The sequence below is a fragment of the Mytilus galloprovincialis genome, chromosome 8 (assembly GCF_965363235.1).
Source record: "Mytilus galloprovincialis chromosome 8, xbMytGall1.hap1.1, whole genome shotgun sequence".
NCBI lineage: Eukaryota > Metazoa > Mollusca > Bivalvia > Mytilida > Mytilidae > Mytilus > Mytilus galloprovincialis.
The window spans coordinates 34,776,024-34,801,975 of NC_134845.1; the positions used below are offsets into that span (position 1 = coordinate 34,776,024).

General features: G+C 33.4%; 2 protein-coding genes across 2 annotated transcripts; one reads left to right on the plus strand and one right to left on the minus strand.

The window, feature by feature from the left end:
* Positions 1-537: 537 nt before the first annotated feature.
* On the plus strand, positions 538-9,839 carry LOC143085645 (uncharacterized). Its single transcript, XM_076262125.1, has 10 exons — positions 538-649; positions 2,078-2,208; positions 2,599-2,710; positions 3,144-3,252; positions 3,989-4,144; positions 4,902-5,129; positions 5,395-5,869; positions 6,176-6,322; positions 6,907-7,197; positions 9,662-9,839. Exons 1-10 carry the CDS (start codon positions 597-599, stop codon positions 9,829-9,831), a joined length of 1,872 nt encoding a protein of 623 aa, XP_076118240.1. The 5' UTR covers positions 538-596; the 3' UTR covers positions 9,832-9,839.
* A 4,830-nt stretch (positions 9,840-14,669) lies between these two features.
* LOC143085647 (large ribosomal subunit protein uL30m-like) lies at positions 14,670-24,230 on the minus strand. The gene is made up of 3 exons (XM_076262126.1): positions 24,124-24,230; positions 17,900-18,154; positions 14,670-15,119 (listed from the first exon to the last, which is right to left on the minus strand). The coding sequence occupies exons 1-3, from the start codon at positions 24,139-24,141 to the stop codon at positions 14,715-14,717; spliced, it is 678 nt and encodes a 225-aa protein (XP_076118241.1). The 5' UTR covers positions 24,142-24,230; the 3' UTR covers positions 14,670-14,714.
* Between the last annotated feature and the right edge of the window lie 1,722 nt (positions 24,231-25,952).

Consider the following 25,952-nt stretch of genomic DNA (forward strand, 5'->3'; position numbering starts at 1 on the left):
TTTTCTTTTTTTTTTTAACAAGAAATCACCGTTCATACTTTGTGTGTCTCTAATTCTTACAACATATTAAAGAGAAGATCTATGATAAAATGATAAATAAAATATTCCACATGTTTGCGGAGAGTACATTGACCATAGTATGATACCTGAAATAAATGAAGAAGTATGCGGAGCAAAGATTTACACAATCATCACTACCCGCCAGTTTAAACTCTTTTCTTCTTTTTTTATTAGCTTTTCAGACATGAAAAGCCAATATTTATATCAGATTTAACATTTGCTCTTTTTCACTCCCCCTTTTCGTGTGCATCAATCTTATGATTATACTGTAGAAATTATTATTTATTTTCAATCATTTCAATATCAAAAAGAAAAACCCACACTGTATAGTAGGCTTGTATAAAAAGCTGTGACATAAAATTATGAAACACTTCAATTTAGAAAACTAACGTCCTTTTGTATTAGTTTATAAGTAATATTGGGGTATTCTATGACGTCACAATATAGGTATAACGTTACAAAAGTGTCCATGGGAAACGTTATTGACTGCAGCGACGTTGTTCTTTCCAGTAGCGCTGTATGTTTGTTTCTGTAAAATGACTTCGTATGAACTGTTCAATCCGGATTCCATTGAATTAAAGAAGAGACAGTAAGTAAACAAACTAATTCCACATTTACCCTTATTGATATGTCAGTCTCTGAAAATCCAAAGTTGAAACGATTGGCATTCAATGAAAGTGAATATCAAAATACTGTGTAAATAATTTTATTAACATTATTTTTTCTTTCATACCCCTTCATAGTTCTGTTTATATAGCGTACTATTTATAGGAGAAAACTATTTGATGTTTTTGTAGATTGACTATCTGCTTTCATCTGTTGCTGAGAATGCTTATTTTTTTCCGCAGTTTCTATTTATCTATTTTTTTTCTCACTTTTTTGCACACTTGATTCCTACATTTTTTGGTTGCGGTGTATTTATTTACTGTGGTAAGCCGTTATAAACTTGATTAGACATGTTATAAAGTTTAAAATATTTTTTAGATATCTTGAAGTTAGAATAGATAGCAAAACGGCTTGCCATAATTGACATATATTTTTGTGCAAGATTATTTATATTCAACTGTTACCAAATCAGGATAGTCATGTTCAAAGTTAAGAAAATCATACGGTCTTCATTTTGAACTTGTTTGGTCTCCGGTGTATTTGAACTTCGTTCATTTTTTAAACATAACCAGACCGTTAGAATTTGTAAACATTTGTCTTTTTTTTTTTACCTTTTATAGCTGTCAATGTGATATGGGCTTTGCTCATTGTTGAAGGCCTATGGTGATCTATAGTTGCTTACTTCTATGTCATTTAGTCTCTGGTGGAGAAATGTCTCATTGGCAATTACACCACATCTTCTTATTTTATATCAGATACAGAAACACATTACGTTTTTTTTTGTACGATTACGATTGCGGATTCTTCAAACAATTTGTGTATCTTGGTCTAATTATTGCGCTTTGTAATTGTTAAAGGCTTTACTATGGTGTAAATATCTGTTGTTTTATTGGTTATAAATATCACATTTTACATGCAGCTAGGAAACATTGCATAGCTCAATTTTTATTTTATTTCGTATTTCATATTCTCTCGTTCTATATATAAAATCTTTGGAAAAAAGGATTCTATCGCTTTTCCTCGTTGATTATCTCTCATGGTCAAAATTAATGTTTGTTTAAAAAATATATTTAGCATACCAGTGGCGGATCCAGAAATTTTCATAAGTGGGGGCCCACTGACTGACCTAAGAGGGGGCCCGCTCCAGTCACGCTTCAGTGATTCCCTATATAAGCAACCAATTTTTTTCCCAAAAAAGGGGGGGCCCGGGCCCCCTGGGCCCCCCTCTAAATCCGCCTCTGCATACCTCGCATTTCACAGATTCAAAATTTAACTGTCTCGACAAGATAAATATTGTAATCAAGGGATTTTAAGAAAGAATATAAAAATTATATTTCATAGTATTTTATTTTTAAAATGTTACTTCTAATCATATGAAATATCCGCCCATTATCTAAATCTTTTTATACAGTTTAACAGATCTGACTTTCTGGAAACAGTACGCTGAGGAGAAAGCAGCATACCACGATTTATTATCAAAGAAAATATTAAAGACCGTCAATGATTACAGGAAGAAGTTAGTAAAAATAGATGGCTACAAAGGTTTGTTCATATAACATTCGAATGCATTGCGTACGATTCACGAAGCCATATAATTGATTATTTGCTCAACAATCAAGAAAATGTAACATATATTTACAATTTCTTTTGCTATTCTAAGAGATGTTCTGAAATGAAATGTACGGCGGTAGTGTACAATACAATGAAATATATATCAAAACTGCTTTAGAAAGCAGTCTTTTATTTACAATAGTATAAGAGTACTGGAAAGTGTATCATGGCCCCCAAAATAAATGCTAGTGTGAATAACATGAATTAGTAAATATTGCGCACTTGTTTATTTAATGGCATGTCTTTGTGCAGTTCACCAAAGTTTCGTGTCGCATTGTTGCATATTCTTATAATAAAAAAAACCATCTTTTTAATTTGTAGATTTTCCACTGTTGAAATCATTCGAGGCATCAATGACGCGTGATGAAACACAAGCAGAAGAAATAAGATCTGTTGCTTCAAGTTTCTCTTGTCTTTTCCGAGATTTACAAAGGTAAAATATGATTCATTCATAGTCCTTTTCCGTACTTTTGTCCTTTAGAGCAATCGTAACTTGAATCTTGAGGCTGAGCTTTCAAAGGTGTTTACGTACATTGCTCTATGTGGACAAATTTGTTTTCCCAACCTAGGGGAACGTAAGTTTTTCGGTATCCTTGTCCGTTCGTTCGTCCTTCCGTACGTCTGTCCCGCTTCAGGTCAAAGTTTTTGGTCAAAGTAGTTTTTGATAAAGTTGAAGTCCAATCAACTTGACGCTTAGTATGCATGTTCCATATGATATGATCTTTTTAATTTTTAATGCCAACCGAGAGTTTTGATCCAAATTCCACTGAACATATAGGACACATTATTATTTATATACATGTAGTATGTCTGTGGTCAAATAATAATAACTAAATATAAGTTACATAGTATGTTTTCGTTTTCAGTGCATTAGACAGTATATCTACATCGGAATATGAGAAAGAAGCAGTTGCTTTTAGAAAGCTAGTAAAGATACATTCCAAGGTTTTGAGAGAAACAGAATCGGATAGAGATGTAAGTTCATTTATATATTTAAGATGAGACCCATTTCACAATAAGATGTCCTTTATATAACGGAGAGAGAAAATTATTAGTGGATTACGTAAACAGTTTTTGTACTAGTCTTAAAGAATTACCCAAGGATAAAAAAATATTTCTGGCTGTTCACAAATGTGCATTTGCCAACTCTTATGTGCCTAGGAAATTATATTATTCAGTGTTTAGAAATAAGATCCAGGGGAACAAAATACATAAAATAATATTTGATTATTATGAGATATGTTGCAATAGTTATATAAGACACATGATGTGTTAGGCTCTGATCCTGCCTATAACATGATAGAATATTATAATATTAGGTTCTTGTTTTTTGTTGATTTTTTCCCCAATAATATTGTGCATATTGTTGTTGTAAAATGGTGCCCTTTATGGGTTTATGATTAAAATAATAAAATTCTAGTTCTTAATCTATTCTTATTTGCTTTACATGTCAATCAGACAGTGCTATCTCAGTTTTGTTCATCACTACAACATGTATCTGTCACTCTTTTAAAATTCCCATTTTTTTTTAATGATTTGAGGTAAATAAGAAACTTCGTCATTATAAACATTAACAGCACTGCTGTAAACCTCAGCACTTTCCTGAGAAGGCAATTGACATATTATTTTGTGTCGCATGGTATTTTGAATACCTTAAATGGCCATTATATATTACAGTTATGTATAAATATGTATAAAATTTGATTTTCAGAAAATAAGCCATGTTGCATTTAAACTAGAAAGAATATATACAAATGCTTGCAAAAATGAAAAGTACAATTCCACAAAACAGCTACTTGACAACACAATTTCTAGTTACGATATCAACAAAGAAAGCGAGCTGCTTCTTCGGGCAAAAATCATTTCGGTAAGTATGTATTTCATTTATCAAATACTTGCCATCTCACTTTCATTCTACATCCCCCGAGATACCCATACAAACCAACCCTAAGCGTACCTTATGAATATGGAAAAATGTAAAAAGCCACATCTTTTTTTTTTCAAACACGAAAATTCATTCATATTTTAAGATAAAGGGAGAAATTCATAATGAAAAAGGATTATTGCAAATATTTATGAATTTCATTACGAACCAGCAAACGGATGCACGAACGAAACAATTGTCGCTGTTCACTCCAGCTTCTCAAAACAAAAAACCTTAAACAAACTAAAATTGAGAATGTAAATAAGGAATGTATCACAGAGACAGCAACCTGAACAAAAAACAGAAACCAGCAGGGTCTTCAACACTGCGAGAAAATCCAGCAACCGCCCATATCCAAAATGTGTACAAGTTCAATGAAAATGGACATCACACCAAACTCCAAAACATATAAGTTAATCAAAATTAAAAAAAATCATACAAGATCAAAGGATACATACAGGCCAGACGCTACTGACTTGGGACAGGTGCAAAATTGTGGTGTTAACATGTTTTGTGAGATCTCAACCCTCCACCTATACATCTAGCCAATGTGGAATAAACAAACACACAGCAATACGCAAAGTAAAACTCACTTTAAAAGAAGTTCGAATATTGTTTGATTGATTACGGGTTTGGTGTTGTTAATGTTATCACAGTTCAATTTATTAAAATGATTATCTTTGAAAACAACTTTATTCAGAAGTCTGTGGAGCTCAAGAAATTATGGATGGAAGAAGAGAAAGAAAGGCTTGATGTTCTACTGAGGGGATGGAAAGATTGTTTAACGGCTGAAAATCAGCTTCTTAAACACACACACCAAAGTCATGGAGACAGAGCATTGAAGATAGCCGGCAATATATATAATGAAGATGTTTGTTCTGAGTTGGCTATTATGAGAACGTCGCCTCACAAATACAGAGATTTCGAGGTATTTGAAATTAATATTATCACTTGAAATAATTTTGATTACACTGTGAAACAAAAGAAAAATCTTTTTTTATATTTCTCAATGGCATATTAATTCAATATACATGTATATATAAAAAATAAAGTTCCGTTTTATTTAATACATTCGTTGCTACAGTGTTCATTCTTCAAATATTGTATTGGTTTGTCTTTTTCCGGACAAATTAAATTTGTATCAGATTCTCACATGTACATAAATGATAAGTATGTAAGCATGTTTATTTTAGGATAGTTGTACACTGGTAGGTAAAGCAGCAAAACATTTGGATACGGGCGACAAGTTGAATACCACAGACGAAGAAATTACAAAATTACATGGTAAATCGCGGTGCAAAACAGCAGTCGGTGCCGTTGGAAAAAACAACAACACTGACGAAAAACACTGTAAATCATTGACAATACTCCAAACACCAAGTGCCAATATACCACCTGAAAAGAATCGATCAGCTACACTTCCGGCAAGTGAAAGACGTAAAACAGATCGTCGAAAGGACAGACAGCTAGCCCATTCAATTGCTAAAGACGACAATCGGTATGAGATATCTCGACGTCGCAAAACGAAAAAGAGCAACGCACGTGCAACGTTACCCTACCACCCAGAGGATCTCCAGTATACAGAGATTCAAGATTTATCTAAAGTGGACGACAATACGAGCGATGATGAGAACCTGTCTGTTTTTGGTGATAAAAGATTGAAACATGGTGAGTACACAATTTCCCCTATTACTTTTTTAACAAGATATTTGACCACAACTCGCACAATTCACAAGGCTTAATGGTTTCATTACTTTGTATGTATATGATATATAAACTTAAATTGTAGGAATTGTAGTTTCAAAATTTGTAATGACAAAAATATTTGTTGGTATGAATAATTACTTATATATATGTAATTATTGGCCTTCGACTGTCATCTGCTCTTTGGTCGGCTTGTTGTCTCTTTGACACATTCCACATGTCCATTCTCAATTTTATGTATGCGTAATTTTAAAAATTAAACTCTTTTAGGTAAGACTAAAACGAAGATAGAATCTGGAGATGGCGTAAAAAACCAAAAATGTAGCAAAAAGAAAGTATATGCTCGAGTTATACCACAAAGAAGACAGACAGAAGATACAAGACGTACTGTTACCCACCATGATCATTCTAATGAAGGTTAGTCATTTTTACTATTTCTTTTTAAATTCTGGAATACATTAGACAATTGTTCGATTAAATTTACAATTACATTGAAGAAGTGAAAGAGTGATTTTTTTTAACATAGCAATCAGATTACATTGAAAAAACTTTTAAAACGTCATATAACTCAGATGTAACTTATCAAATATGAGAAGATGTGGTATGTCTCCATCCAAGTCACAATTTGTAAAATGTAAACCATCAAAGTACATTACCAATGTCAAAATAATATATATATCTATATTTCACATGCATATATTTAGTAGCCAATTTAGTACAGTTGTTTCAAATCGTTTTTTGTTTGTTTGTGTATTTCTCATCTTCAATTGACCACGAATTGTCAATCAATAGACACTTCAAGTTTTAGAATTATTAGATTGCCCAATTGAGAAATAAAAAGAAAACTTGAAAAAAGATTTTTATTTTCATCTGATCATCTTTGGGGTTTGATGCCTATTTCTTTCACGAACACCTCTGGTTATTATATTATATAGTATGAATTATAAAATCACATTAAGAGCACAAAGTTCTGAGAATACTATTTACTCTTACAATTACAGGATCCCTTGATTCCTCTGATGATGATTCATCCGTCACAGATAGCGGGGGTGTGGCATCAACAGACCACTATTCATCTGTAGAACGTGAAAGCTTTACTGGTGAAGCAACAACTGCAAACAAAAAGGGAAAAACAATTCCAGTTTCAGACAGTGCAACCTTTTCTTATTTATCCGCATCTGAGATACTCAATCTGAGAGAAGATGCTACCAGACGGCTGAATGTTCATCTCCACTTAGTCGCTACTGAGATGTATAAGAGCAACGATTATAGCACGCTGTCTTTGAAGAAAGGTATAAAAAACAAGGATATATAAGATATTGCATATAAGAATGGGTTTATTTAAAGTCAGAAAGGCTGTATTTTATAAGCCTTATCGATAAGTTTAGCACTAAACAGTAATTTAGAAAATGTTTTCATTGAAACGTTAAATCAGGGGATATTTCTGAATTAAGGATGACTAGGTGCCAGAGTAAGGAGGGTTATATTGATTTACGTAAACTGTATAAAGTAAGTAAAAGTAAGTAAATTGTTTATTAAAGTGACATGTGTAAATCAGCATAAATATATGAATTTGTACAAAATATAATTACATATATAGTGACACCCAGCCAATGGACCAATAAGTCACCTTTTACTTTTAGTTCAATATAAATGTTCCAATATCACTGTCAATTGCCAATTTAAATACAGATAATTTTAGCATGATTAAGAATTAACGATTGTAAAAGTTCATATATTAATATTCATCTAAAGTTTGTGAAAAAGTTTAAGAATGTTAACTAGAGTAATTTACTAAACTGTTTGTTTTCTACGGAAAACTGACGCTGCTAAATATTTAGCAATTTTCCTTGAATGGTTCACCATTAGAAATGTTAATTTTCCCTGGTCATCTAGTTGCGTATAGTCAGGTACCATTGATACCTTGCTAAAAACAGTTTGTCTGATATCATTATAAAATGTGCAGTTTATAAGAAAATGTAGCTCACTTCTAACATTTTGAGAATTACAAAATCGAAATAGTCTGTTTTCTACTGGTTCCCCAATGTATCTACCAGTCTAAATTCAAATCGGTAATATGCCGCATCTGAATTGGGCTTGCACAGATCGCTCGTGTTTCGTAAGATTTAGTTTTACATAGTGCTCTTGTTCGAAGTTTGTTTTAAAGTTTAAGTTAGATCGTAGCTTTGGCTTATTTATCAAGGACTCTTTCCATATATCAATAAGTTCGTACAATTTGTTCAAAAGATTTTAAATCCACCATTGTTTTACTTTCGTAATAATGTTACATATTAAGTTCAGTGAAAATATCTTAAGTGTCACTACACCAATATTGTTTGTGAACGATCTTACTCCATATTGAACACCACTTTCGTTAATCAGTCGTCTTCAAACGATTATAGACTATTCCAGGAGCGAATGGTGTTTACCTAATGCCGAAACTGAATTGGTATCCGCCCAGTCCTGTATCCCCATACAGTGCTAGAATTAGTGCAAATCTGTGAACGCCTAAGTGATATCGAATTGCTCTGTTCTGTACGTTGTCTATTGATTGGAACTTCCTATTTCCCCATATTCCAGATGCGTAGTCGAGGATTGGAGTAACACACGAAATAAAAAGTTTTTCATAAGATTGAAAACCAAATTCCTTTAAACTATTGGTTTTCGAGATAATGTTACCTAGAAGGCTCTTCTTGCACCTTTAGTCAAAGTCTCTGCATGTAAATTAAAGTTACCTTCACAGTTCAAAGTTACACCTAAGTATTTGTAATCGTCCACTATTTTTAACGCATTATTGCCGATTGAAAAGTAAAATTCACTCTGCTTTTAACGTTCTTTACGAAAATGCACGCACTTAGATTTGTTCGTGTTGATCAGAACCCTCCAACGTTTACACCAGCTATGAATCACATTTAACATTTGTTGAAGTTCATCCTCACTTTTTGCAAACATAAAAATATCATCAGCGTAAAGTAGATATAATTGTAGATATAAAGAATGCTAAAATTGGCGCTTACATGCAAATTGTTGGATTTCGTATTACTAGTAATTATGTTTTCTGTGTAGCGCTAAGTGAGTAAGGGTGTCAGTCTAATATAAAGCAGGGTTACAGCTCATTTCTCATTATCATGATCTCATAACCTGAATATGCACCTGACCTGGAAGTAAAGCAACCATCATCCAAATATAAGTTCACCATACGGTTTATGAACATGTGTTTACCATATGTTCTCAGATATATGGTTACCATGAACATGCGTTCACCATGTGTTTTCAAACTCATGTATTGCAAGTAGGGGGTGAAATTACACTGTCAAAAAGTTTGGATCCAGAATTTTAAAGGAAAGTAGTGATTTGGTCCAGCTGAAAAAAGGTTTAAATTTAGTACTTGTCAAAAGATTTAAAGACGCCCTAAACATAAAATTGTCCATATTTTGAGTTAGAGCCGAGAGCCGATGAAGTTTTCTATAATTTTGATCCCAAAAGTAGTACAACACACTGTAAAAGTTTCTTTGAGAAAGCGCAGGTGGGATTTCTTTTATTTTCATTTATGTTCTAAAAGAAATGCACTGCGAAATAATTGTGGTCTCGAACCACATGCGTTGCATTTTTTGCTGTGTATATTAGCACATTAAATATGAATACCTCTTTTGGCACAAATTTTAAACTTTATTATACATATGTCAGAGATAACGTACATGTATGCAGCCATAAATAAGTTAATGTTTAATGTTTACTGCTTTTTATTTTATAAAGGAGAATCGATAGTTATGATGCAAACTCCAACAACAGAAGGCCTGGCATTCGGATATAAGAAGATTCGACTTAACACTAAGAAGAAATACGGCCTTTTCCATGTAAATTTAACCAAGATTGACTATTCTGTAAATCAGAATCTTGAAAATGTATTAAGAATAAAACAATAAAAAACCTGTTTTATCTTAATTTTGACATATATGGTGGTAATTTCTGGTTGCGTTCAATAGCTCTTAAAAAATATTTCATACAGAATCATGTACACCAATTATTTCAATATATTAAGCTATTGGTTGTGCTCTGAAGTACTATACAATTGTCAGGACTCACAATACTACTTTCATAGGGTTCAAGGTTAACGCAGAACTAGGCAAAGTTTTCATTTATTCTTATATACTCCTTTGACTTATTACATAAATATTAAATGAGGTACCGACCCCGTCACCGAATCTCGACACGAGATCCAGATACGGGGAACATCATCAACACACTTTCCTGCTTCTATGAGCTAAAGATAGTCAATCTTTACTAGCAGAATATTAGAAACTTACCTAATCGCAAAAAAGATTGTTTCAATTAACCAATTAACCATGGAAACAGGATCGTTATCAAGCAATAACTTCTAAGCGGTCGAATAAAACATTACAACGAATCTATAGATCATATCTCGGAATTACAAGTGCTTGAAAAACTAGCATTATTGAATTGAAAAAATCACAAATTAAAAAATAGACTGGCTTCAACTCGACTGAGTGACGATTTCAGCTATTTGTTGATCATAGTAAACTTTACTCATATTTATTGTTATTTACAATTTTCCTCTCTTCTATTAGAGATTCCGCCATAATCACAAAAAAGGGTAATACTTCCCCAGTAACAGGGACAATAAGAAGTCGAGGGACGATTTGAGTCATGTTGACTTATTTGTAGATTTTATTTTACTGATCATTTATGCTACATATAGTTTCTTTCTGTCTTCTATAGTCCCACAAACACAGGTCACAATGTTTCTTATTTAGTTTCCCTCTTCCATTCTATACGAAATCTATTCAGTTGCAATACATAATAGTGATTGATTGATTTTTGGTTGCTTAACGTCCAGTGCACCTAGGATTTACTAGCTTAATTGTATAAGTCACAAAAAAAAAATGGATATAATTATATAGAAAACAGTGACATTGTTGACCTCTAGATCTCTTCTGTTTTTGCTCGTTCTCTCTGAAGGTAATCCAATAATCGTTTTAAATTCATACTAACATTGCTGTTGAGTTTTCTTTCACAACACAGCTAAAGGGCTGTAGTATTTTATCTACGCCTGCAGCTGCCACTTGTTTTTGTGTTTGTGCTGCACTGTATTTTGATAACATACTTCGGTTCATTAAAACTAGAGCCTGTGCCGCTCACCTGTATTTATTGATGCTTTGCAAATCATGCAAAATAAGGTTAAACATAATTAATAGTATTAGATATTAGATATTATAACCTACTATAATGCTATCTAAGATAATAACAAAAAAACTGCAAAATTCAGAGGCAGCGACCCAACAACGGGTTGCCGGATTCGTCTGAAAATTTCAGGGCAGATAAATCTAAATCTGATGGACAGTTTGCCACCCGTCAGATTTGCTTTAAAGGCTTATAGCTGACTATGCGGTATGGGCTTTGCTCATTGTTGAAGGCCGTACGGTGACCTATAGTTGTTAATGTCTGTGTCATTTTGGTCTTTTGTGGATAGTTGTCTCATTGCCAATCATACCACATCTTCTTTTTTTTATTTAGTTTCAGAGATATAAACCAAAAATTGTACTTTACCCCTATGTTCTATTTTAAGCCATATCGGCCATGTTGGCTAAAAAGGGAGTTTTACCATAGTTTCGAACCGTAAAGCTTTTAGAGAGGATGAAGTACCAAACCAAGCATTGGCCAATCAAAATCCAGAACTGAATTTAGCTGATTTGCTTTGCCAATTTAAAACGATTACAAACACCTAATAAAAGTAACAAAAGTTCACACGCCGAAATGTCTCGCCTGCTTTACTTGTTTGAATTCATGTTAAAAGTCTTTGGTGTGAATATGAGGTCACGGTCAGATAAAACCAAACCAGACAGACATCAGTACATGATATCACACCAAATATAGTGGTCATATCGTTTAAAGTACCTGAGAAATAGACCAAACCACAAAATCTTACCATTGACCAGCAAACCATGAAAATGAATTCAATGTAAAACGAACTCTGCCAAAACAGACAGGCACACCTTATAATTATTTGATTTTCATGCACCAAATATAGTTGACCTATTTGTAGTATCTGGTAAAATGGCGAAATAAAAAAAAAAAAAAAAATATCATTGACCAATGAACGATGAAAATAAGGTAAAGGTTGAATGAAACCTGTCAGACAGATATGTATTTTTGTCCATCTGATGAGTTAAGCCTTTTTGAACTGATTGTTATAGTTCGTTCTTATGTTGTACTGTTATACCACTGTCCCAGGTTAGGGGAGGGTTGGGATCCTGCTAACATGTTTAACCCCGCCACATTATGTGTTTGTCTTGCATATTTGTTTTTCGTTCCATTTTTTATTTAAATAAGGCCGTTTGTTTTCTCGTTTGAATTGTTTTACATTGTCATATCGGGGCCTTTTATAGCTGACTATGCGGTATGGGCCTTGCTCATTGTTAAAGGCCGTACGGTGACCTATAGTTGTTAATGTCTGTGTCATTTTGGTATCTTGTGGACAGTTGTCTCATTGGCAATCATACCACATCTTCTTTTTTATGTATACACCTTAAAACCATTCCATACAAAAAATATAGTGGCCCTATTGCTCTTATACGTGAGAAATAGACCAAACCTATAAACCATGAAAATAAGGTCAATGTCATACGAAACCTGCCAGACAAACGTGTACATATCAAAATCATTCATTACAACTATAATTTAGTGATTTTATTGCTTATGCATGTAGTATGAGAAAAAGACCAAACCAAAAATACATAACATTGTCAAATGAACCATGAAATTGAGGTCAAGGCAGATGAAACCTGATAGTCTGATATGTACACCTTACAATCATTCCACAAACTAAATATAATTTAACCTATTGCTTAAATATGGTATCTGAGATATGGATCTTTGAACCATGACAATGAGGTGAATGACAATCACGACAATGTAAATATGACAGACCAGAGCTTATATATAAGAGATTTTGAGATGAAGAAGAGCAATAAAAACGCTGTTCTTTTGCCTATTGTGGTTTTTTATGTGTATGTACTATGTAATTATGTGTCATGGATGATACCATATATCTTTTCTGTTTTATTACACTTTACAACACATCACTGCAAAGTTGAGGACTGACTATAAAATCATTCTGTTCAGTATTTTCTAAGGAAAATTTGTGAAATTTCAAAGTAAAGGCATCCGTAAAGGATCACCTTTGTATATTAACCATGTCCTACTAGTATTCCCCAGCATGTTTTTTTAACCAGGCCCCATTAAGTGGTCGGTTACATAATGGTCAAACTTGTGTTAGGGGCCATCTTACACTTGCAGTGAGGTGATTTTTTTTTTTGCTCTATGTTGTAGGCCTCACTGTGACTTTGAGATGAAGATCAGCAATGAAAAAAAAACTGTACCTTTGTTTTTTTTGCATATTTTTTTTCTGTGCATGTACTGATTATGCATCATAAATGGTACCCAATATCTTTTTGTTTTTCTATTATGATAGTTAGGCAAACAGGAAGTATATGTACGGTAGGTGTGAGGGAGCTGTAAAAAGCTCACAGGTTACAAATTATCACTGTCAAGCTGGTGACCAAATATGAAGTCAGTTCATTTAGTAAACCTGAGAAATGTGAGACAGATATAATTGTTAGACAAATGAACGGAGACAGATATAATTGTTAGACAAATGGACGGAGACAGATATAATTGTTAGACAAATGGACGAATGGCTGTAGGAATAGACAATGCAATATTGACCCATACTTTAGAGAGGAGTTAAGATAAAAAAAATTGGGGAATGTGTCCATAGGGACACAAATGATGCCCCTGCTACCATATAGCATTATAAAGGGACATCTCTTAATAGCTGTAAAAGTGAAGCTACCAAAAATTGAACTTAAACTGAGTTAAGAGGTAATAAGCATTATATACAAATTTCATCAAATTCAGTTGAGACAAACTTAAGTGAAGAGAACAGAAACGAAAAACATCAGCAATTTTTCCATTTGTAAAGGGCATAACCCTAGAAAGGTAATCAAAGTTCTTGTAAGCACTTCATGGTAAAGATTGCTTTAATTTATCAGTTGATAGTAAATTGAATATTTTTATTTTTCAAAGAAGATTTTATAAAGCATTGGTTTTAGGTGATTCAACTACCATTCTGGACAAAGAAAGATAACTCCAATTTTCAAAAAAAGATTTTTAAAGCATTCATTGTAATTGATTCAACTATAATCATGGACAAGGAAGATAACTCCAATTTGAAAAAAATTACTTGATTGATTTTTTGAAATTGTTCAGCAATCTTTCCATTTGTAAAACAGCATAACTCTAGAACAGTAAAAGTGATGGCATCAAAATTCGAACTTTTTCTGTATATTAATGTAGTATTAAGCATTGTGTGTAAGTTTTATAAAATTTGGTTGAGGCAAACTTAAGTTAGAGAATTGAAACAAAAAATTTAGCAAATTTTTGATTTGTAAAGGGGCATTACTCTAGAACGGTTAAAGTGAGGCCACCAAATTCAAACATGATATGTATTTAGTGGTAATTGGTATTTTGTATAAGTTTCATAACATTTGGTTGAGGCAAACTAAAGTTAGTGAAACCGACAAGTGTAAAACTTAAAGCCCCCTCCTCTATGGCAGGGGCATAAAAAGAGGAATTTGCACCTGTACATGGAAACATCAAAGAGAGAATATGGCTGCATCAGGAAAATGTTATCATCCTTCATAAGACCTTTAGCATATGATGTAATAGACTAAATAAGAGACACTGATTTTTTAATTTTATTTTAACTTTCAGCAGAATAAGAATATTATTAATACCAATCCTTCCTTTTACCACCCATGGCTTTATCTCCAAAATATCTATGCTCTTTCTTATCTTGATTATATTCATACACATGTTCAGGAGTGAAAAATTCAGAATTAATATCCCAATTATCCAATTTATTCCTGGCATGTTTTTTCAGTTCAAGAAAATCCATCTCCCAGATATTGGATTTTGGTTCTTTATCTATTGTTATAGAATCTTCATTCATAGATTCCAATTTTTTCTTCACAATGAATTCCCCATTATCTTGTAAATTACAGTGTTCAAAATCTTCTTCTGATTCAGGTAATCCATACGGAAATGTAATAGGTGTAATTTTGATCATATGTGCCACTGATTTTAAGTCTTTGTTTACACTTGGTGTATTCTTCAGTACTACTTTCTTGTACAACTAAAAAATAAAACATGACATGATGGTATTCTCATGTGTCACAACCTAACAATGATAACAAAAAGCATTATAGGTAATATGATTGGTCATAAACCAAAATAAAATATGACATTGGTTAAACACTTATTATTTTTGCAAATTGTAAGGATTATTCTTATTGGTCTGGGGCGTAGCTGGGTCCTTTTGAAGTGCACGCCAACCAGGGGCGTTATGTGGAAACCCCCCCCCCCCCCCCCCCCAAAGATTTGTTTTTTTGGCTAGACGCAAAAGGGTGCGTTCTGAGGGTTCTAAAATTGGTTTGAATAGCAAATTATTAGGACTGTATTTGATCATTTTTATTTAGAAACATCCTGAATAATTTTCAAAAATCTGCTCTTCGCATTTAAAGCTGCAACAAAAACGTCCATGGTCTTGTCTAAATTGACCTCAAAATCACGGTGGATGTGCATAAAACCCAAAGCATATAATCTGTCATTTCTCAACAGGTATTCAATGTGTATCAATAGACAGATACAATGCGGGGTTAACTATATCAAGCGTTTGACACAGCGTTGTCGGCGAGCTCTCCAGTGTTCAACCTCTCTCTTGTAGTCTTCTAAAGACAACCAGATATCTATCAGGTATGTCTGATGAATTGTGGCAATTTGGTCATTATTTATTTGTCAGACTATACACACGGAAGAAGATACTGTGCATGAAAATGGTTTTCTGAATTCAGAAGTCGAGAATCAAGTTCCGTCATCATATGATCCAGAAACGGATAGTAGAGTAGAGAGAAATTCGCCAGTAATCCTTAGGTGTTTCGGCTGGATGGCTAGCTCTCGAGGTTTGTCTTCAACACCGCCTAGGAAATTTTCAACTATATCAAAAGCCTTTGCTATATCTAGAGCGATTTGGTATAGCTCGTTCCAAACACTCATTATCATCATTTCGCTCGGAACGCAACATTTCAGTAACGACTAGTACTGCGGAATCTGAAGTCTTGAAAGGCTATTTTATTTTATTTTTAATGCATTGAGGCCTTATTTCGACAGGAAGGTGTCAAAACAGAACAATATGAAGTAGCCTTTCAACACAATGATTTAAAGAGGGATTCAGATTAATATTTACCGTTATCGTAATTAACATATAAAAGAGGGGCGAAATATACCAAAAGGACAGTCAAACTCATATAAAGGTTATTGTAATTCGTTAAATTGTTCAGGGTTGGATCCAAAGTTGAGAGATAAAAATGAAACAAACGTCAATTGGTCATTTTTTGCCAAAATTATGTACGAAATTTACAACCCTCATCCAAATAAAAACGTGGATTTACAACCCCTGCAGTCCTGTTAGTTCAACGACGTGAACTACATTTTTTTTTTTTATTGAATATACCTTGTCGGAAATTTGAAGGTGTGGACATCTTTCCATTTGTCAGTCAAAAGTTGTAACTTTACATTTTTTCCTAATGATTTTGAATCTTTCAACAAAGAAATATCTGGATAAGATGGTCCCAGATTTTTTTTGTACTGGCTTTGACATTGACACTGATGTGGCGCTTATGCTACCGGTTCATCGTAAACCTTTGACGTTTCAGTCTATATTGTCCTGATTTGTTGCTGGTTGTGTTTCTGCATGCCTATCACCGTTGGTACTGTTAGTAGGCATTTTGGTGAAAAAATAGTCTAAAGTTTGCCCTTTCGGCTAGTCACGCTTTGAACTGCTCATGTTTACGCTGCTTTTTTACTTTGAGTACCAGACAAAAATTTCTCACAAATAAATTAAAAAGTATTTCGGTCAGGGTTGATATATACGGAAATATTATTGTGACGTGATTAAAATAGTTATTCTGTATCATTGTCTACGTTTCTTGTTTAAGTTAAATTTTATATTTTTTTACTCGTTTGTATTTTTATTTTATTCAGCGTAAATTATTTTTTTAGACCCCGCGATGTGCACGCCATGGTGTGACAGCATATATGGAGCTACGCCCCAGTTGGTTACAGTTCTGAAAATATCTTCTGAATCTTTTAAATTAAGATGACCTTCTTCTATAGTTCAATGAATAATTTACAGGTAAAAAATAAACAGCTGTTATCTACTCTATGGTTGGGTTGTTGTATCTTTGACCCAATTCCCCATTTCCATTCTCAATTTTATGAGGCATACAAATGTACCTATATTATTATTATTTGTATTTCATATTGTTATTTAAAGTATGCCATATACAGGTTAAACATATTTATTAATAGTCGATTGGGAAACAAGTTATTACAACTCATATTAATGCCTTTCCACTTTGCTGGTGGCTCAAAACCTAAAAGGGTGTCTTTAACATGCAAGAGATATTGTTCTCTCTTAAAACAGTTTTATGCCATATACATATATATCATTATACATGTACATTGTAGCTAGTTATATATACATGTATACTATGTACAATGTAATATTTACCATGGAATGCAACAATAACTTACATGTATAAATATAAATGTACAATATTCTATCAAATTGAACTATTGAAATAAAGTTTTAAATCATTCCATTGAATCCATATCATCATTATATTGTAAAAAAAAATATATAAAGTTTGTCATTAGCTTGGTCATGTTGGTTGTTGTTCTGCCTTATGTCCAGCGGAAAATATTTCAAACCTGATAAGGACAAGATTCCACTAAAAATTCAAAGATGACTGGAGGCTAATGAGCATCTAAGTGAGTACCAAAAGACCTTATTAAATGAATGGCCTTATTTAAAATAGACTAGTTATAGCTCTTCTAGGACCAGGTTTTAACTACCTTTGTATCTAGTCCATATTTTTCACAAATTTCTTTCTCCCAGTAAGGTCTCCCAGATAAATCTTTCATTCTCTGTACCATGTGAAGCTTTGATACTTCTTGCTCTTTTTTCACTCTTTCTTCTCTTCCCATATGCCTCTCTACAATTGGTGTAGCCCATGAAAAGTCTTCATCAATTACAGACTGTTTCTGAATCTTTACATGTCTGATTTGACTTTTATTTAATCTTGGTAAACACCTAAGTAGGGCTGATACCTAAATAAATAAAAATATATACTGGTATATTTTTGTTTTTCTACATGTAGGTAGAAAACATTTCAGATAAACAATTTATAATAAAATTAAACAGTAGTTGTACAATGCCCCTTTGAAACATGAAACATACACATGTTATATGATTATCACAGTTTTTTTTTTATGTTATAGTTCACAATAACACATTATCGCTGTTTTACAAACTTTTCGTGATTAACAAACCCTCTATATTGTATGGTGGTTATACCTGTATAGAGGGATAAAATTATCCCTCTATAGACCAGTTTTTTTGTTTAGACTGGATTTAAATCAAAATAGGACAAAATGGCATTTTCTACTTATTATGGCAGTAACTTGCAACAGTTGATGCACCAATTGATGTACTTAATTTAATATGCAAATGCCCAGTTTACTGCTTATCTGACTAAATATACAATCTATTGTTCACCATAATAGAAAGCTGTGATGATCATTAATATTTATCCCACAAGGACGCGGTGTGTCAGTTTAAGATCACACCGATGGCCGGAGGGTGATCTAACACTGACACACCAAGTCCGAGAGGGATAACTATTTTACATCTCAGCTGTTTTATATATTAGAGGAACAAGAGTGCACACGCTGAAATGTCTCGCCTTCTATACTAATCATTGATATTATGTTGATAGTCCTAAGTAAAAAGCTAAGCTTTATAACAACTCTACCATAAACTTAACATTAACCAAGATAACTAAACAAAGACCAATGAACCTTGAAAATGAGGTCAAGGTCAGATGAACCATGCCAGACAGACATGTACAGCTAACAATGCTTCTATACAACATATATAGTTGACCTATTACTTATAGTTTAAGAAAAATAGACCAAAACACAAAAACTTAACACTGTGCAATGAACCGTGAAAATGAGGTCACGGTCAAATAAAACCTGCGTGACTGACATAAAGATCATTAAATATTTCCATACACCAAATATAATTGACCTATGGCATATAGTATTAGATAAAAAGACCAAAACTCAAAAACTTAACTTTGACCACTGAACCATGAAAATGAGGTCAAGGTCACATGACATCTGCCCGCTAGACATGTACACCTTACAATCATTCCATACAACAAATATAGTAGACCTATTGCATATAGTATGAGAATAACAGACCAAAACACAAAAATTAAACTATAACCACTGAACCATGAAAATGAGGTCAAGGTCAGATGACACCTGCCAGTTGGACATGTACACCTTACAGTCCTTTCATACACCGAATATACTAGCCCTATTGCTTATAGTATTTGAGATATGGACTTGACCACCAAAACTTAACCTTGTTCACTGATCCATGAAATGAGGTCGAGGTCAAGTGAAAACTGTCTGACAGACATGAGGACCTTGCAAGGTACGCACATATCAAATATAGTTATCCTATTACTTATAATAAGAGAGAATTCAACATTACAAAAAATTTGAACTTTTTTTTCAAGTGGTCACTGAACCATGAAAATGAGGTCAAGGACATTGGACATGTGACTGATGGAAACTTCGTAACATGAGGCATCTATATACAAAGTATGAAGCATCCAGGTCTTCCACCTTCTAAAATATAAAGCTTTTAAGAAGTTAGCTAACGCCGCCGCCGTAGCCGCCGCCGCCGGATCACTATCCCTATGTCGAGCTTTCTGCAACAAAAGTTGCAGGCTCGACAAAAACCATTTACAATTCATAAAATCTAGTTTAGAATGCCAAACAACCATTATAATATACTTTATTTATTACTATATGATGTATACCCTTTATGACCCCGAACACGTTGAGTAGAAATCAAACAATGTCAACTCGCCCCTCTGGCCAATCAACCCACACTATATCGCCACTTTATAAAAAATCATCCTACATTGTACTCTTGTTTTCCGACTCGCCCAACTTTTGAAAAAGTGTAAAATCAATTTGAACAATCAGCATGATCAGTCTGACAACTCATTTATTAATGAAAATGGTTTAAACACCACTGAATAAAGGTCTGCCAACTCGGCCAACTTATAAAAATATCTTGCTTCCTTTAAGTATGTTAAATTACTGTTAGATTGTATCCAGTCAACCTGGTGTAGTGGTATGTGTCATGGCTTGATATGCTAAAGGTCTTGTAATGCTCGAGTTCCAATCCCAGCATATACAGATATACACTGGATTTTTTCTACGTGAATTTTGATAGTCTTTTCCCTATAATTAATTATAAGTTTAATGGTGGATTTGACATTCCCACCAAAATTTTACAGAACAAAGGAAAGCATGCATAAGAAAAAAACTCAAACTGGGGTGATCCGGCTCAGATCACCCCTGTTAGAACAAAGGAGCTGGTATGTAAGGTAAATTCCACTCACTTAGATGTATGCCTCACTGAACAGAATTTCTAATGTAAGATTTAACATAAAATTTAAAGGTCAACTATCCTTTTTGTTGTTGATCAGGTGTTCAGATAGGTATAAAATAGTTTGCAAGTTTTGTCACTTTAGCAGAAAACTGGTCATCCCAATTTTTAGTAAAGTGCAATAATTGATGCATATAACGCTAGAGATTATAGCCAATGAAACCAGAAAATGCCATTCTGCCCTAATTTGCTTTTAATCCAGTCTAAACAAAATAACCCCTCTATTGAGGGATAATTGTATCCCTCTATAGAAGGAATATCCCTCTATACAGGCATAATCACCATATAGAGGGTTTGTTCTAAACCTGATTAATGGAGCATGCCCTATCGTGATTAATGGAGATGTGTCACTAACGTACTTACAATGTTCAATATTTACAAGGACAATCCCCAACCCAACACAAGGGAGTGTTAGGACACTGGGCAGTATCTGTTATTATGTTGGAGGAAGCTGAAGTACTCTGAGAGAACCACCAGGTCACTCGGCGGAAACATACAAACCAGAGAGATATCAGTAGATTGATCTACAGGTCAAAGTCAGGAGCAAGTTTGACCAACCGAGGACCCCAAAGTACCCATTCTTGTTTAAACTCTGGTCTGGGTACCAGAGATGTGCGTGAGAGGTAGTCCAAATAATTATGACATCTTGAAAGGCTATTATATTTTTTTTCTTTGACGCATTACATCGACTGTAAGGCGTCAAAGAAAAAAAATATAATAGCCTTTCAAGACGTCATAATAGGTCTCTTCACGGTTTGTTCGGCCATATTGGATAGGGGCAGATTTTTTTGAAAGAGGTGGGTATGGGAAATCCAATGCATGTTAAAAAGCAACTGCTCTGTTTTAATGATGTTTTCCCATATTTTTCACACCATCTTTACCTCTATTATGATAATCTGCCCCCTATCAAATAATGACAAACTAACCGTGAAGAGCCCAATTTAGTATTATTTGGACTACATGTATGTGAGAGGGTGAAAATTACCCTTCTGATGTACTGATAATTTTAGCACCCCCGTGAGAATTGAACTCGGGACCTTCAGCACTGTAGCCATTGGTCTTAACCACTAGACCAAGAACTCAAAGAATGTAGGACAGAAAGTCACAGGACAAAAAGTCACAATTTATTTTTTCTGATTATTTTCTTCGAATAAAAAACGCTTATTTCTATAAAAAAAAAATTTGTATTTTTCTTGAACTATTGTACAAATGTTGTATATTATATTAACCAACTTTGTAAACAAAATTCCTCAAAAAAATATCAAAGATGATAAAATAATTGTTAAAAAAAAAAAAAAATGTCAAAGTGGCTTGGCACTTAAATGGCTCCATGGAATCCATGATATCTCGGCCTATAACAAAATCGGACTTTAACAAACTCGGCCTATAACATAATCGGACTCACAAAATCAAACTATAACAAACTAGGACTATACCAAACTCGGACTACTAGAAGAATATAAGTATAATGTTGGCTGTTGTTGTTATTTGAAATTAATTTTCAATTCTTAATTTAAAATGAATTGATATCTAAAATTAATTAAATATTTTATTTTTGAACATTTAATTAAAAAAAATATACGTTAACAAGATATATATAAAAGTAAAAGTACAAAAAAACTTCTATTTAATATTGATATATTGACAATTCAATAATAAAGACTACAGATTAGTGAAATTGTTAAGAAGCCATTCACTGTCAATCAAATTTCTCTTTGTTTATATACTAATCATAAACACCAAGGATTAAACACAATAAAAACACGAACACACGCCAATCATTAAAATATCTTTTGTCAGTAAACATAATAAATCACAATAATATTTCAAATAGAAGTTAATTATCCTCATTTAAATCAAGGAATTGTATATTTAAATATACAATTCCTTGTTTGAACATATTGTAACGCAAAAATTCGGGGGACCTTCCCGGTGGTGTTGTCGACGGGTAGTTCGTGACCCTTTTGCGTATATAAATAAGGGATTCTTGTGTTGCCTGGACCTTTTCTCTGACTTTTTTTTCTTGTTTTTATTAAAGTAAAAAAATAACAATCTACTAATCGTAGTCTGAGTTTGTTCAATATATTTCTGCATATATAAATAATGGTAGGCCGAGTTTGTTATAGTCCGAGTTTGTTATAGTCCGATTTTGTTATAGGCCGGTTTTGTTTTAGTCCGAGTTACCCAGCAGCGGCTCCATGGTGCCAACAAATCTTTCTTTTGCACAATTAAAATTAAATAAATCTTTATTTTTCAAGTATAATGACACATTCCCTAAACTTTAATATGAATATATATGTATTAAAGATCATGCATTTCTGTCAAAAACTTTGTTTTTCATGAACATGATATGTGCATTTAGGGGTGTTGTCACTTCCGTTCCAATGTTGAGCGAGTGGTAGGAAAACTATAAAGATACATGTATATTGCACAAATTATTTGGCAAATTGAATTCTCATAATTGTCTTTCAGCACTGCTGTCATTATGGAATTGTGATTTAGTACCTACAGAACAAATATTATTTCTAGATTACCCCACGGCACAATGACGATCACTAAGACTGTAAGATGCTTGAAGAACGTTTATAGTGCAGGGATACAGGCGTTCCCCTCTATCTGGTAAATGACGTCAAAAAGGCGTGCATAATTGAGACTTTTTGTCCTGTGACTTTCTGTCCATTTACCAACTCAAATACCTATAGAAAGGTCAACCCGGCACCTGTTAATCAGGTTGGGAACAAACCCCCTGTAAGGTGATTATACCTCTATAGAGGGATAATCCTTCTTTAGAGGGATAAAATTATCCTTCTATAGAGGGGTATTTTTGTTTGCACTGGATTTAAAGCAAATTAGGGCAGAATGGCATTATCTAGTTATATTGGCTATAATCTCTAGCATTATATATGCATCAACATATGCACTTTACTAAAAATTGGAATAACCAGTTTTCTGCTAAAGTGACAAAACTTGCAATCTATTGTAAACCTATCTGAACGCCTGATCAACAACAAAAGGAATAGTTGACCTTTAAATTTCATGTTAAATCTAACAATAGAAATTCTGTTCAGTGAGGCATAGGTGAGTAGAATTTACCTGATCATCACAGCTTTCAATCATGGTGAACAATAGAATTTATATTTAGTCAGATAAGCATCAAACTGGGCATGTGCATATTAAATTAAGTACATTAATTGGTGCATCAACTGTTCCAGGTTACTGCCATAATAAGTAGAGAATGCCATTCTGCCCTATTTTGATTTAAATCCAGTCTAAACAAAAATACCCCTCTATAGAGGGATAATTTTACCCCTCTATAGAAGGATTATCCCTCTATATAGGTATAATCACCATATAGAGGGTTTGTTCCCAACCTGTTAATTATTTTTTCTCGAATTTCAAAGCATTTTCTTTTACCAACAATGGCTATTCAAAGATACAAAAACTGGCTTTAAAATATAAGCATTTGTCCGTATGGTGTTGTTGATGGGGCAAGTTTCTACTGTGCTATACAATTGTATCGTTATTCGTAGCAAAAAAATCATACTTTTGTGAAGTTTGACATGTTTCTCTACCGGAAAATTGTGTTGCTACTGTAATTACAAAACATTTCGGAAACAAGTTCGATTATCCGTGATGTGGATTGAGTAAACAGCTAGGTGTTTTTCAACAAAGTTCATACGATAAAAAGGACCAACTTGGCAAGATATGGTTTAAAAATGAATAGACCCATTTTAAACAGATTAATTGCAACAACTTCCCAAGTCTCTAAGCTTTCTGGCAGGTAATAAGTATCTCAAACATAATGATGTTTTTCTTCTTCTCAAGCATATACAGCTAAAGCACAGACACTTCGCCCCAGACACTTGTTTCTTCCCATTGTCATTGGTGGTTGACTTTTATTATAGATGGATAGTTTACCTGACAATGGCTACAAAACAAGTGCCTTTGGTTTGGATGAGGAGCTGTTCCACCAAATGTCCCAATTCAAATGCATTTGTCATCCTAAAAATGGGGTTTTAATCTCCATAAACCTCCGCCCAACCCCCTTGGTCTGTCACGGTATCAGGATCGTTCGCCCTGATTACATGTTTGCCCTAGGTTCGTTCGCACTGAGTTTGTTCGCCCTGGTAATCCGTTTGCCCTGGGTTTGTTCGCCCTATTTTCATTTATGATATGTATATATATATGTTACATTAATGAAAGAAATATATATTTATATATATTAAAATTGATGTATATCTATTAACAGTTAAATACAGAATATTAATTAAATAAAATTCTTGGCTGCATTGTTACACTTTATTTTTATAATTACTTTTAATTACTGTTGATTGAATTTTTATTGCTGATTAGGTATGATTTGAAATCTTTGATATCACTGATTGGTATATTAATTGCCTTTGATGGATTAATAATGAAAATAACATTTCTCTCAAATAAAATAGTCAGCTTGGATGGGTAAAAATTGTTAGACATGAACTTATAACCTAATAGCAGCTAGCTGTAGACAACATAATACATGTCGTAAATATTCGGCGAAATTGTAGACCGACTTCAACATATTTAATTAAATACACACAACACTATACTAAAAAATAAAAATCGTAAATATTCGGCGAAATTGTAGACTGACTACAACATATTCAATTAAATACGCACAACACAACACTATAATAAAAAATAAAAATCAGGGCGAACATACCCGGGGCTAACAGGTATCAGGGTGAACGGTCTCAGGGCGAAACGGAACTAGGGGGAACAGTATCTAGGGCGAACCGAAATCAGGGCGGACGGACCCGGATTCGTCTGTCACAGCAATGCATAAGCTTTCCGGATTACATTGTCATGATTGTGTGCGTTATAAAATTCAAATATAGTAATCAGTTCAAGTATCCTGGATCTCTGTTCATTGGTTAGCTTTTGATATTTTTCTCTTTTTATTATTATTGGAACAACTATTTTATAGAAGAGTTAGAAGAAGAAAAATGGAAAAAAAGTATATTTGAGGTGTCCATGAGGGTCAGCAGAGTTTAAAAAGTGGGGTGTTGTAAGACTCTTGCTTTCTGTTTTCTGTAGATATTTGGACTTTTAATCTTCTGATTTGTTGAATTAATAACTTGTATATTATATTTAATTCACATTGATAACGATAAAAGACAAATTAATAAACTTTTGGGGTGTTCGGTGGTGTTCGGCGGTGTTCGGTGGTGAAAAGAGCTACCGCTGCATGCTAGACTCAAGCAGCCCTTAATTTTCTGTGTCATAATCTAATGCCTTCTTGGAAATTAATATTTTCAAAAGCATACACCAAACGCTGTGAATTTGGTTTTATATGTTCTTTAAATATATAATTAGTGGTATACAGGCGTTTTT